Here is a 14,560-nt window from a genome sequence, read left to right as displayed (position 1 = left end):
TGACTTCCATAACTTCTGATTAGTGAGCTTCTCAGAATCTGGGAGGATGTGACAAACAAATGAGAGTTTTTCTTTTTAAAAAGAAAAGTAAAAGTGATTGCATGGAAATATCACCCCATTTTTGTCTTCTAAAACCAACACAACATTATCTTGCATTTAAAACTTATTTCAGATGGTGAATCATAATTTATTTATAGTAATTAAGTTGGGCCTTTTAGCTTGTCCTTCAAAGCTTGTCCTTCTTTATGACTATTCTTTTCCTAATACAGCTAGTATCTATAATAATAACTATAATGTTCCTAGAAAAAGTTTCTGAAATGCCCCTTCTGTAAGCAGCCCAAATTTAATTATTTTTTTTTTAAGAGAATGCATTTAACTTCTTTCTGAAAGCCCCAGTGTAAGCCACCTGGATTCATAGGGGACCCAGAGTTGGGACCCAGAGTTTGGCCCCAGTAAAATGGTATAGTCATTTTGGCCTGTGCCTCTTCAGTCAGCAGATGATTTTGATTTATGGCTTGCTTACACTGCTGGATGGTGCAAATCCCAAACAAGATTCCCAAGAGGAGGCTGCTTTCAAAGTCTTTCTGCCTGGGAGTTGATTTTTTCAGGCCTCCCAGGGTTAAAAGCCCAGGTGGCTCCAGTGATGAATGCTATTTACAGAACTCACAGCTGTGAGTGCACCCTCTGTAACCACAGAAAAAGAACAAAGTTGATAAACTGCAGGTCTTTGCTGGCAAACTCAGTCACACGCTTACCAATTTCTGTTTTTGTACTGAGAAAAACTGAGCATGCTTATTTATTGCAGAAATACCAATCTGTATCCCCAGAGTGTCTGTAAAGCTGGCAGTGCAACATCTGGCTAGTGATTGAGATGGCGTTCAGTGTCTCACAGGCCACAATTCCTTTCTGAAAACTGGAAAGTTTTCAGAGCTGCCATGCACACTGTGGGAAATACTCTTATTGCTGGCCTAATTAAGTTGAGGTAGTCACACTTTATTAAAGAAAATTGCACGAGCTTAAACTGGAAATTAGAGGATAAAATATGTACTGTAACTGCAATAAACCTGAATTTGTCATTACAGCATAGCAGCTAAGAACATTAGCTTCCAGGCAATGACCTGCTGCTCTTCTTTGCTTCGACGCCTGTCCACACCATCGTCAGTCACAAAACCCACATTTGTATTGACCACACAGTGGATTTGGTATTGGAAGAATGATCAAGGCCAGTGGATTCAATATGGAGAACAGGTGAGTCCGCATCCTGTGCTTTGAATCTCCTCTGAATAGATGTGTGGAGCATCTTCCCCCTACTCCCCTTTACTCAGCAAGGCTAATTAAGTAAATGCCTGTGCTTGCATTTTACAGTTTCAAGTAAGGGAGTGAAACTACAGATGTTCATAAATGATGTAATAAAATGCATCATTTGCAGGCTCGAGGGGATGGAACATGCCCTATCTCCTTGCAGTGACGTTCAAGTACAGTCATCTGTCTTTGTGCCTGGATGATTTGTTATAACTATTTTCCTGACAAAGACCTTCCTGCAAATGCAGGAAAACAAAATTCCATTTTTTCACCTTGTGTCGATCAGACTTTTTTTGATGATGCGTGCTGGATTCTCTAGTCAGTTCCCCTCTTGGTGTTGTCCATGGCTGCTACAGAGATTTAATATGATTACACTGTCATTGAGATACATTGTCTTTTAAATTATTCAGGCACTAGTCTTGGCCCTCTTGTAAGCATTATCCAGCTTCCTTGGCCATGCAAGGATTGTTCTGCTCTTGGAGATCAAGTGTTACATTTTTCCTTGGGTGGCCAAATCCTTTTTGATGAGAGAGTGGTTCATCTGAAAAATGCAGGAAAAGAAATCCATAAGGAATCTCTCCTTCCCCTAAGGCAGATGAGTTTTCCCCATCTGGTTTACTGTATAGCTGCACAAATGGCAGAACACAAAAGTAATCCAGGGACATGAAAAAGTACCCAGGGAAAGATGATGGATATAGCGGCTCTGGCAATGGTAAGCCGTGATTTCAGTAGGCAGCTTAAACGGGAAGTGTCTCTGTCAGCATACCCTCATATTTTACATTGTTTCACACATTAGAAAATTATACTTGCATCGTGGTTCAACCCCGGTGTCGTGGAGCAGATACAGAATATCAACTACACCGGTTTGTTGCAGGGGAGACTTTAGACTGTTTAAAGAACCACTGCCAAAGGTAGCAGCAGAAGTAGTTTTATTGAAGTACGATGTTGTAATAGTGAGACTTAACAAAGTCCGATGGTGAGGTTCACTCTATTACTTATTGCACAGAGGATGTAATAATTATTCAGTTACAAATACAAAATCCTATACACTATAATACAAAGTTATGCATGATATCAGTCACCAAAGATCTGCAGCTGGTAAGGGATCTCTCAGCCTCAAGGGGAGATCACTGCTATGCAGCCTGCTCCTTGGCAGGGAGAGCTCGTAAAAAGCTTGCTCAGGCTGTCATATTTATGGAATAAAGTGATTGGCTCATAATCAGATTACATGTGATGGAAAAGGTAAGCATGAGACTCCTTGTACCCACAACTTTCTTTGTTCCTTGACAAATTAGTTTTGGAAGAACCACCTGCTATTCATGTGTTAATCGCATGATCGGTGTTCCTGTTTCCAAGGTCATGCATCAATGCTTACCATGTCACCCTGTTCCTGTGTGGGTTTTCAGGGAACAGGCTGGAACTAGAGAAGCTCATGGCCCGGTCATGGCCTAGGCCAAGGGTCCTCAAACTACGGCCCACGGGCTGGATACGGCCCCCCAGGGTCCTCAGTCTGGCCCCTGGTATTTACAGACCCCCCCGCCCCCGCCGGCGGTTGCGGGGGGAAACCCAGCAGCCGCAGATGACTGCCGGCCACTTCATCCGTGCGCCGGCCCCCTGGTTAAAAAGTTTAAGGACCCCTGGGCTAGGCCTTTACTTCCTTTGGAGCCTGAACCAAACTAACACAAGTTTGATCAAGGAGCTCAGCATATCTGTTGCACCCAGCCAGCAACTAAGCACCACACAGCTGCTCACTCACCCTCCCCTGGTGGGGTGGCAGAGAGAATCAGCAGGGTGAAAGCTGGAAAACCTGGGAGCTGAGATAAAGATGGTTTAATAGGTAAAGCAATAGCTGCGCATGCAAGCAAAGCAAAACAAGGAATTAATTCACCACTTCCCATGGGCAGGCAGGTGTTCGGCCATCCCCGGGAAAGCCGGGCTCTGTCACATGTAACCGTTACCTGGCAAGACAAATGCCATCACTGTAAACATCCCCCCCCTTCCTCCCTCTTCCCCCAGCTTTTATTGCTGACATGATATGGTATGGGATGTCCACCTGGGCAGTTGGGGTCAGCTGTCCCAGCTGTGTCCCCTCCCAGCCTCTTGTGCACCCCCAGCCGGCTTGCTGCTGGGGCAGGGTGAGAAGCAGAACAGGCCTTGGCTCTGTCTAAGCACCTCTCAGCAGTAACGAAAACATCCCTGAACTATGGACACTGTTTTCAGCACAAATCCCAAACACAGCACCATACAAGCTGCTATGAAGAAATTTAACTCTATCCCAGCCAACACCAGTACAACTTGTTACAGAAATTTCGATGGGACACGTGTGTGTCCATCATTACTAGTTATGTATTTGTGTGTATGTTATGAGTGTTCGGTAATCTCAATTTAGGCCATGGCGGTTCTGGGTAGATTCCTCTTATCCTGCTCTTTGCCTCTTCTTTCCCTCTACCCGAACTAGTTATCCAGGGTTTAGTCCTGACTCTGTTTACTCATTACTCTTCTCTCTCTTTTTTTTATTTTTTTTTATTTTTTTCCTTTCCCCTCCTCCCCCCCCCCCCCCAAAGGGAGAAGGGGATAGTGTGAACTCGCCATCTTCTGCTGTGATTGAGAATTTGTATCTAGCAGATCCAGATTCCACCATATATTTCCAGGCTGGCTCACATCATTACCAGCTCAATTTTAAAGGTACTCATTTTAAGGGTTCTCATTCACAACTGTGCAGTGCTTTATAAAGACTAACTTGCAAGCTTTCCCAGCTTTTAGAAGCTATGACCTCTTTTACTAACAGTACCGGATTTACCTATTGGAAGGGGAAGTAAGGTAGTGATGGCCCAGAGGAAATTCTTTACAAAAGTAACCTTCCCTCTTATTCCTTGACTATCCAGATTTACGTTGGATCAGAAATAAAAAGGGTGCATAGTCTTCACATAAAGTTATAGCAAACCTTAAGTAAAGTGAGTTAAACCTGTGGATGGTAAAAAATGAAAAGTGTCTTTCTGTGCTGCTGGAGTAGTTTAAAGATCATGAATGACAAGGGAGCAAGATAGGCAGAGGTTAAATAACGGTTACAGGGAGGACAAGAAACTTACATAGGCTTTGTGCAACATTTCTTCAGCAGGTAGAATTGACAATGAATATGCATTTTTCGTTAATGAATGACTGTTAGTTAATGACCCCATCTTGTAGATATATTCATTACTTTCTTTTTCCTTCTCTTTTCTCCTAAAGACATGACCCAGACAAACATCTCATTTAAAACTCAAAGACAGGTCCGCAGACGACCAAAGTTTGTGTCTTCTGAAGATGTGCAGAAGATAAAGAAAGGGTAAATGATGCTCTTTAAATTGTTGCTTTTTCATATTTCAGAAGTAATTTGAAGGCAAAATGGCTGCCAGTGCTGGCAGTAATTGTGCAAAGAACGCAGCTGTTGTTAGAAGAAACCATATCCACTGGACTGAACAGAAGCTTTCTCACAAACTGCCAACTTGGTACATCATCTGGTTTCTGGGGTACATCCTACTCCAGGTAGCATATCCACAGGACTGTCAATGGATAGTGGTTTCTTATAAAAGCAGGTGAAAGAGGACTGTGACAACTGAGCGGCAGCATGCAAAGCCCAGTTAACAGATTGAAGCCATTTCCCAGTTTCTCTGTGGTTTTTGTTTTTCAATGTAGGAATTGGTCAAAGATGATGATGCCCATTTGAATGTTCAGAGCAGTACTAGAATTACTAACGCCTCATTTTCTGTCTGTTTGCAAACAGCCAGAAGGATTCTTCTATTCCAAATCAAGTCTGTCCTGTCCATTGGGATCAGTCTGCGCTGCCTGACTTGGGATACAAGGTACCTTCCTGCCCCCACCCCCACCCCACCACCGTAATTCAGATGGAAAGGAACAATTCAGAGCATGCTGCTTAACTGAAGTGACTGGGTAGATGCTAACAAGGGTCAGGAGTGATTTCTTGGGTGGTTGTGCTAAAGAACTAGGGCATCTCCTGAAAAAGATGCCAAACTCTCACGAACTTCATCTGCATTTTAGGTATCTGTCTGCCTGACACGCAAAACAAAATTCACCAAACTCAAAGACAAAAAGATTCACTGTTAAAAATGAAAAAATGGCTTACTTCGGTGCCTTAGTGGACCAGTTAAGCAACGGGCTTCTATGAAGTGTGTATTTCTTCATTAGAAGCTGGGCTGAGACCCAACCCTTTCTGTGTAGGCCATTAAAAAGCCATCCAATAATGATACCATCATGGCTGTTGGTGGATAACGTTTGGATTGGAGGTGTAGGAAAGGAAAGCTCTATGTGCTCTTTCAAGTCACCCAGAACTGTCACATACATCACCAATCTGAGCACAGACCATGGCCTCAAGAAATGGCAGAAATAAAGAATTACAGCCAATAATAAACATTTGCAGTTGATCTCTTCAACAAAACAAAACAGACCCCTGTCAGCCCAAAGTCTGTTCCTATTTGGTCTACCAAGACCAAAAATGTGCAGGTGTTTTTTAAATTACTAGGTCCAGTGATACTAAGAAGCAGTCCTTTTTAGAAGAACAATGCAGACTGTGGAAGTACTACAGTATGCTAGAAAAAATGGCTTTTCAGCATTACACTTGTTCTTTTTTTATAGTGGCTTTGACCCGATTAAGGAACAGCACATAATGTGGAGCATAAGAGATTTCCCTTGTTGACTGTGTCACAGAATCATGTATGATGCTGACCAAGTTGTATTGGAACAGATATTTTGATGGCTAGGGACAGGGCAGAAGTAGTATCATAATTCCAGACTGGGAATTCTTTATAGCTAGTTTCAGTGAACAGAGAGCTCCGCTGCTATTCTCACTTTTTGTATTTTATTTTTCCTAGTGTAGTTATGTTGGCACTGGCATGAGAACAGAAATAACGTGTCTCGGCTTCTGTGGGCTGGTTTCTGTTACTGTGTGCTGAATGTTTTATTTTACCCTGATTACCCTCTTGTGTTGGATTATGCCTTACTCAATGTAACACCAGTGTCTGGCCATGTGTGTATACAGTAAATTCATCTGAATACAGTTCTGATGAAAAATCAGCGTCAACTGCTCTGCACACAGCTCACTCCAAAGAGCTGTTTTTCACAATTAGTGAAAAGCCCTAATTTTTCAAGATTGTAAAAGTGTAAGGTGTCTAGCACCTGCTGAATGAACTAATAATGAGTTTGTGTGGGAGTCACGCAGCCAGATCTTTTGAAGATTTGGGCCTGTGATATTTTGAGCTCTGTCAAAATAACGAAGGATATAGCTGATCACCTCTTCCTTTGGCTTACCAGCAGCTTCACTGACTAACATAAGGTTAAATTTTTCAAACGAATGCCAAGAAGACAGGTAGCCCCACTCTTTTTAGATCTCTCAGTTGTATGTACTTAACTGCCTCTCTTATTTACTCTGAAAACTTCTGTCTGAATTTTAGTCGAGTCCATTTGTTGGGGTGTTTCTGGAGTCACTGAGGTAAGCATTGAGAGGTTTTGGAATGTGGTGTGCAGATCCATGGTATTGCTGGTGGTACTTGTGGGGATGCATGAAATAGAAGGATCATCTTGTTCCCCAGAACTCAGTTTACTTGCTGAGTTGGCATCTAAGAAAACCATCTCGTAACTTGTAAACTGAGTGCCTTTTATAGGAAAGGAAAAATTAATTCTGTACCTAAAAAGCAACAAAGCCCAAAGCACCTGTTGGCACAAAAAGCAAAAGCCTGGGCTAGATGAACTATTTCTGTGGGGCTTTAAGCTTGTGTTTTTGCGGTAGGTAATATTGGGACTGGCTGGGATTCTGCATGTATGTGGTGACCGTTGTAAGATATGACAATTACGTCCTGATGAATTCCCTTCTCTTCAGACACTGACAAACAATCCTGTCAAAACTTGCTGCACTAGGAGTGACCCGTTTTAGAAATGTGAGATAGGGAGAAAGTCATCTTTGCTTAAAAAGAGCAGCTCTGTTTCAGTAACATTGCTTATTTTTTGAGTGTTGCAGTCTTAATCTGCAAGTCATTTAGAATCATAGTTTTATTGAAAGTAGAGTATCTGAAATGCACATTGGAAATGAGTAAAACCATTTGGAAAGTTGGTGTGAATTTCTGTCTTTAACAAAGTGGAATTAGTAGTTGGTAAATGTTTTAAAGGCAAAGCAAAAAAATCCCCCAAACATATTGTCTTCAAACTTCATGCTGGGTTTTAAATGGAAACTTTAATGTACAACTGAGAAATGTGTGCAATGAATGTGTGGTTTTATGTCAGAGGATTAGTCTTTGTGTGGCTGCTATGTTGCTGAATCCTGACACACATGCCAAAGATGACAGTTTGTAATTATAGCTGTGCTGTTACAGCACAGCAGTGGGAGCTGATGCAACGTGAAAAGTCTGTATGTGTTTGGTTAGTTCTAGCTGGGTCACGGTCACTAACTGCTTCCAAAACCTGAGTTCACCAGAGATCGAGGTTTGACATCACAGAGTACTGTTCTTGCACACACCGACAGAAATTACTGTCAGGGCAGTGGTTCTTCCTTTGTGTCAGAGACTCCGCCTCTTGATAGTGGGTTAGCAAATGCTTTTGCTCCCTAAGATCTTCCTTTTAGGTCTGAAGATTGAAAGAGCTGAAGAAGTTATGCTGTTACAAAGTATCAACCTGCAATAGCAATGTGGTGTTACCCTTTATTATCAGAGGAAGTGTCTTTGGGGAAATCAGGAAAATCCCACACAGTTTTTATGCAAGGGAGAACTGGCTTTGTTGCTTAGAGGCTGTCATATGATAGAATAATTGAAGTACCTTTCTTACAGGATTAGGTTGTGTACCGTGTTTGGTACCCTCAGTTTTACCCAGCAAGGTTCCTCAGTAAAAGATGCAACGTAGAAAAAGCATACGTGTAGTCTAAATGAGAATTATGCATAAATAAAAGATGCAGTACTGAAATACAGGGAAATAAATGTCATTTTGTAGGTGATGGTGAGCAGCTTAAGCTGTGGTGTCAGAGAGCATGCAGATAATCAATACTCACCCATCCAAATTGTTTTAAGTGTTGTGTTGTAGGGAAGCTTTGGAAAACACTCTTCTATTAAGACATGGGAAGTTTTATTCAACCTTGTAAAATCTTTTTAATGAACTCAAAGGAATAATTCTTCCTTTTGCAGCTGACTTCATTATTAATCCTTAGAGGACTTTCCTGAGATAGGCCTCTTCATCAGTGTGTACTTCGGGCACAAGCTTGACATGGTGTCCAGAAAATACACTTTATTTATATGCAGCTGTGAAATAGCAGTCTGATTTTATCTTCTCTCTAAACTCAGCCTTCTAGAACGTGGAGCTTTTGCCTGGCAGGTTAATGTTAATATCATATTAGCTTCTAAGATGACCGCAGCTTTCATGACTAAAACATGACTTTGATATGTGGGATGTTGGGCATTTCACTTTAAGTCATCTGGAGCTCCCACTCGGCTTAGGCAGCAACAAAGTGGCAAGTATTACCAAGTGACATCAGTCTGCCAGCATTATGCATTTTCAGTCAAGTTTATGGAAGATAAGTGTTTATTCTGGAAGATTAAAGACACAGATTACTTTGGAGAAAAAAATGGAAAATTAATGCATGACATAAGTAGAAGAGCTTGAATTATGTTTTAATTATATTTTGCATTAACTTTTCTTTGGGAAAAGCATGTATTTCTTGATATTTTTTTTTAAATAGGAAAAGTATGGATAAATAGCCTTTTTTTCCTTTAGAAAAGGAGGAGATGTAATATTTTCAGTGCAACTTTCCAAGTTTTAACTTTGAAAAGATAAGGAGCTATGATGCTGGGAAATTGTATGTATTTTGTTTGTTTCATCTTAAATAGCTGAAGGTCCCTTAAACATCCGGTTACAAATGATACTGTTATCTAACATCTTTTGTTCTTAATCAGCTTTATATATAAAACTAATTATTATCTGGAATGATCAGTCAACTTTACTTTTTGGAATTTCTGTTTCATTGAGATTTAAAGTTACAAGTGTCAGTTCACTTGCAGATGATAAACATTTAATTGATCCTTTTGCTGTCAGCATCCTTCCTGAAGAGAGGTGAGGTGTCCTTGCAAAGCAGGAGTGATATACTGATTTACATATTAAGTGTCTGTCCTAATTATTCCCATAGTCATAATCTAATGCATTAATCTAATGCATTAAATTAACCGTCATAAGTAGGGTTTGGGGACCCTTCCAAAAGTGTACCTGCTGTAATTAGGCTTCTGCAGGTTACGAGCTAACTGAAGCCTCATGTCTTTTGCTTTGGTTTATATTTTATAGGCAGTGGACATCAGTAATACAACCTCTGAATACAACGGAATAAAGCAGCTGTTTCATCAGACTATGAAAAACTACACTATCCTTAAAATACAGAGGATTCAGAATCCATCGCTCTGGAAAGTGTTTCAGTGGTTTGTATTTGTTTCCTCATCCTTATGGGGAGGGAGTCTCCAAGAGCTGATGTCCTGTATCTACTTCCTAGGAAAGAAGAGGCGTTACCACCTGTGCTTTCATGTGATGGGTATTTCCTTCTTAGGAGCAATTTCAGGAGTGAAAATAAGTGTCTAAGGTCTTCCAGAGAATGCCATGCTTCCTGGGGAGAGGTTCCCTTTGCATGGCTCCTTGGAAGGTGGAGGGAGGGGTGCAGGCAGAAGGACACGAATGACACGATTGGGATGAGGATACCCAGAGCGATGTGGAATAGTGTATTGTCTGAGGGATTGAACAGCAACACGTGCTGCACACATGTTGTTACAAATGTTTATCTGTTACAGTAGATGAAATACTTGCTTAGAAAGAAGTAGGTGAGGGTAAGGGTGCTTGGGTCTTGTTTTTCTCCAGTCAGATTTATTTAAGGCTTTCTCAAGAGTTTGAGTGCCTTTGCTGAATGAAGTCAGTACTCCCTGAGAAAGAATCCCTGTGCTTTAACTTAAGTGACCTCAGAGTTCCAGAGCTCCTTTCTGGTTTTCGTCATCTGCATCAGTGCTACTGAACTCCAGGTACTTAGGCCAAGCTAGGTACCAAAGGCTTTGAGCTGGTGCTAGTGACAGTAAACGACTATATTCCAGTTAATTTGGTAGCAGATTAAGCTGTTGCATAGAACAGTTGTCTTGTTTAAATCAAAATATACTTAGTAGTAGTATGAGATACTTAGTATAGAAGTATGCAAGCACCGCATGGAATGGTAATGGAGAAGAAGAACACTGCTCAAATATTCTCACCTGCAAAGTGACTGAACCCGGGAAGTTGTCGGCTAATAATTTCAGAAAACCTTTTCATCTAGCAAAACTTTAAGACACTTCAAAACACATAATAGTGCATACTTTTTCTTTTAAACATCCTCCAGTGAGATAATTGAGCTCACCTCGCAGAGTTTAACATTGCCAAGTTCTCAGTGAACAGATTTCAGTCCATTGCTTTTAACTTTTCATTTACGCAGTTTACAAGTTGGAAGGATTCTCCCCTCTCTCTGGCTCTATTTACTTTGTAGCTCCTCCTGAAGAATATTGCTGTCTTGTCTGCTTCAACAGCTTCTGAGAACCTGTGGGATGCCTGGATGCTGTGAAAGAGTGATGGGAGAGCCTAGCTGAGCCTTCTGTTTGATTCCTCTTGGTACTGGTCATAGCTCAGTCTGACTGGCTTAAATCAGTAAGGTCTTCAGTGGTGCAAGGAAGCTCAGTTTCTCTCCTGGCTCCATCTCCTCAGCTGCACTGATCTCAGCGAGGGGCAGGAGCTCAGGGTGTACGGCATGGAGAACAAGCTGCCTCTGGCTTTTACCCACTGCTGGAGCGTGGAGGCTGCGCGGTTAGTACAGCCTCCACTCTGCAGAGCATGGTGGTGGGAAGGAACAAGAGACATTAAAGCAGAACTAGTAGGACCCTGCAGAGGAGAAGGCTGGTACAGTGGGGACTGTAATCGCGTCAATGCTCACTTACGTTCGCTGAATAAAGCCAGAATTATCTAGAATTGCTGGGCAGTGGTACCATTATATTGCTCTTCTTGTAACTGTTCATTGTCCTGTCAGTCTGTTGCATCTTCCAAGCTGAGAGAGGTGAAAGCAGACTGGAAATCTCATCCAGCTGACATTTATATGTACATTATGTACTTTGTTTAAAAAAAAAACCTTTCTCCCTTGTCTTCCACGGCTCACGTTCTCTTCCTCTGCATCTTCCTCTTAGGCAAAAGGAGCACATGAAAAGAGAGAATGGAGGGAAGGATGTAAATGAAAGGCTGCTGTTCCATGGGACCAAGGTCTCCTTCGTGAAAGCCATCTGCGTTCACAATTTTGACTGGAGAATTTGTGGAAGCAATGGAACTAGCTATGGAAAGGGTATGTAGGAAGTACTCTGTGTGTTAGACATCTACTTAGACTTCCCTGATACTGCAGCCAGCAAAGTTTTTTAAGTCTTTCACTATAGAGGGAGTTGAAAAAAAGAGGCAGGAATTGGTATTACAGTCTTCCTTCCCTCTGGAGAGGACAAGGATTTGCTTTGTGTGGGGGTAAGTCTTTTCGCAAGGTGTTAAGATAATTAATGTAGGGATCTGAAAAAGCTTTTGTTGCTATAGGTGATATATAGATATATAGATATATATATATAGATATATATATAGATATATAGATCTTCTGAAGGCTCAAGGTCATAATTTGAACTTGCCAGAGAAATGGCCATTAGTCTTCATAGCAGGGAGCAAGAAGGGTGTGCATTCCCTCAGTAAGATCATGAAAGGTCCTCATGTTTTCTTGTCTGTCCCTCTCATCATAACACACATACCTGTAGCGGTTTGTGTTTCAGTTTTTTTGGAAACTAGTCCTAGATTAGCAAATTCTGAATGGAAATTATGTGGTGAAAATCCTTTTCACCACATAAACTTCTGTGGTATTAAGTAAACTGAGTAAGAGGAGACCCGACAGTTGGGTCAGATACCTCCTGAAAAACAAAAGGATGCTCAGGTTTTTCTGTTGCTTTATACATAATTCCTCATAACCATGTTTTCATATCATTTTCTAGGAAGTTACTTTGCTAGAGATGCTTCCTATTCCCATGCATACTGTCAGTCTGCGGTGAAAACAACCAACATCATGTTCGTGGCTCGTGTATTGGTTGGAGATTATGTTAAAGGCAATGCAACCTACGTTCGCCCCCCAGCAAAGTCTGTTGACGGACTTCGGTTTTATGATAGCTGTGTGGACAATGAGTTAAATCCCTCCATTTTTGTTGTCTTTGAAAAATACCAGATTTACCCAGAGTATGTAATAGAGTATAAGGAGGAAGAAAAAAACTGTGTTTTATCTTAGAGGGATCCAAGCAGTTTGTATCTCTCATCTTCTTGTCCATGCTCTGACTTCTTTCTTTTTAATAGAATCATTTGGAAAGTTAATCCAAAGAATTTCTGTATTGAGGAGGGCCGGCAAAATAGATGTTACATTTGTTGAGACTAATTGCGTTCTCTTCTCTTCCTCTTAAATGAAGCGTAGACATCTGGATAACCATAGCAGAAAAATCAGAATTGTGGGATAGGAAATGAAATGTTACAACTTTGGTGGGCAAATAATTGTAAATGCTTTTTCTTAGAAATAGAGTAGAGAGGATTTCTCTTTGCAAACAGTTCAGATAAAAGAAAAACCTATAGCACAGTAGGTTTTAAGGAAGCTGTCAGGTTTTTAGTAGCCAAAGATTCTTTTCAGTGCGGAATATGGCTGTTCTTGATCCTCTTGTCTATCACAATTCTACACAAGTCAGCATATGTAAGAATAACTTGGCTTTGTTTTCAAAGCTTGTTTGTTAACGCTGATACTAGTTTCAAGTTTAAGATGGTGTAACAAAAAAAATGAAGCGTATTTTAAATCTATGTCGTAAGTTCTCAAGTGGAAAGGTTTCATCTGTACCATGGCAGCTACTGTTTGGATCAGAAAATTGTTGGACCAAGGTGTTTTTGCAGATCTGCTGCAACTTGTTGTGTGACCTATACATAAATGGAGCCTGAGTGAAATTGTCTAAGTCACAGCCTAGGAATATGCAGTACTAGATGTGGTGGTTTGGCTGCAACTAATGGCTGTAAGAGTATAAAGGCCGTGTCACAATAAGGCAGACTTTCAAGTCAATGTGGCCACGTGTTTTCTCAATGTGAACATTTGCTTAGCAAATGTGGTAGGACAGGAAAAAAAGAAGCATTGATATTTTCTGTCCTACTTGTATATGTTAATTTTCGTTTTTCCAGAAATACGACGTGACTGGAAGAGACTGGAAGAGACCAGTTATGTTCTCTCAAGGCCAGTGGTAGAACTGCTGTCCTAAGACACTTCGTATATGCGTTTTGTTGCCCACATTGCATTGGGCAACTTGCTGAGAACTCACTGACAAGTGTAGTTCCTTTTTGTGCTTTGAGGTGGCTGGGGGTGATCCTAGTACTGCTTCCCTGAGTCTGCTTTTGACAAACTTCCTTTGTCTCTGTCAGTGATGTGCAACCCTACTAACAGTGATTAAGCCCTTTTCTTATTAAGTTACATACGTTTTATTGTCCCCAAAAGAAAATACAGAAGCTCACATACAGCTTCTACTGAGTTTTAATCAGGAGTTTGTAAGTTAATCAAACTGAAGACCCTCTGTACCAGGATGTCTTATTCAGGCAGTCTAGCTGTTAAGAGGGAGAGCGTTGCTGAGGGTAGAGCAGCAGTAATTTTTGCTGTCAGATATGCTTCAAAGTAACACAAACAGCCTCCCAGTTATTTGCATCTAATCTGTCAAACCACATGTACTATTTGAAGTTTATAAGTTACGAAGATGACGGGGAAATATATAAAACTGGGAAATCTTACTAAAATGACTGTCTTAGAATGAAATGCAGACATGCATCAGTAATGCATTAAAAGGGGAAGATTTTAGCAGTTCTTAAACTCTCTCTTACTCATTTGCCTGTAGAGTTCCTGAATCATTCGAGTTTTGCTATATTTGCAAATAAAATGTTTTCACTCACTTTTTGCTTGTTAGTGTGCACTTTGTCTCCATATGTAAACTTAAGCACAACTAACCAGACCTAGTAAACTAGCCACTTAAAACATGTGCTCGGTGTCTTCCTTTCATCTGTTTCTAAACCAGGGACCTGCACAGATACAGTTTTGCATTTTAGTGTAGACACTTAGCCAAGTATGAAGGCTAGAATACAGTCTGATTTGTGGAGAATGGTTCTGTAAATGAACTTCCCAAGATACCTTGAATATGGAGTGCTG

The 14,560-nt window shown here is 41.0% G+C and overlaps 1 protein-coding gene across 1 annotated transcript in view; it reads left to right on the top strand.

Moving 5' to 3' along the window:
* Positions 1-14,306, top strand: part of LOC130150017 (zinc finger CCCH-type antiviral protein 1-like) — a 29,073-nt gene extending 14,767 nt beyond the window's left edge. Inside the window, exons 8-14 of the mRNA XM_056340484.1 lie at positions 1,083-1,248; positions 3,867-3,987; positions 4,531-4,627; positions 5,066-5,144; positions 9,613-9,743; positions 11,511-11,662; positions 12,342-14,306. Of these exons, the coding sequence (XP_056196459.1) occupies positions 1,083-1,248; positions 3,867-3,987; positions 4,531-4,627; positions 5,066-5,144; positions 9,613-9,743; positions 11,511-11,662; positions 12,342-12,628 (1,033 nt within the window). The 3' untranslated portion in view covers positions 12,629-14,306. The remainder of the gene's footprint in view (positions 1-1,082; positions 1,249-3,866; positions 3,988-4,530; positions 4,628-5,065; positions 5,145-9,612; positions 9,744-11,510; positions 11,663-12,341) is intronic.
* The last annotated feature ends 254 nt before the right edge of the window (positions 14,307-14,560 follow it).

Source organism: Falco biarmicus, chromosome 5 (assembly GCF_023638135.1).
Source record: "Falco biarmicus isolate bFalBia1 chromosome 5, bFalBia1.pri, whole genome shotgun sequence".
Taxonomy (NCBI): Eukaryota; Metazoa; Chordata; class Aves; order Falconiformes; family Falconidae; genus Falco; species Falco biarmicus.
The sequence above is the reverse complement of the archived record's forward strand: the minus strand, read 5'-3'. Positions and strand labels throughout refer to the sequence as shown.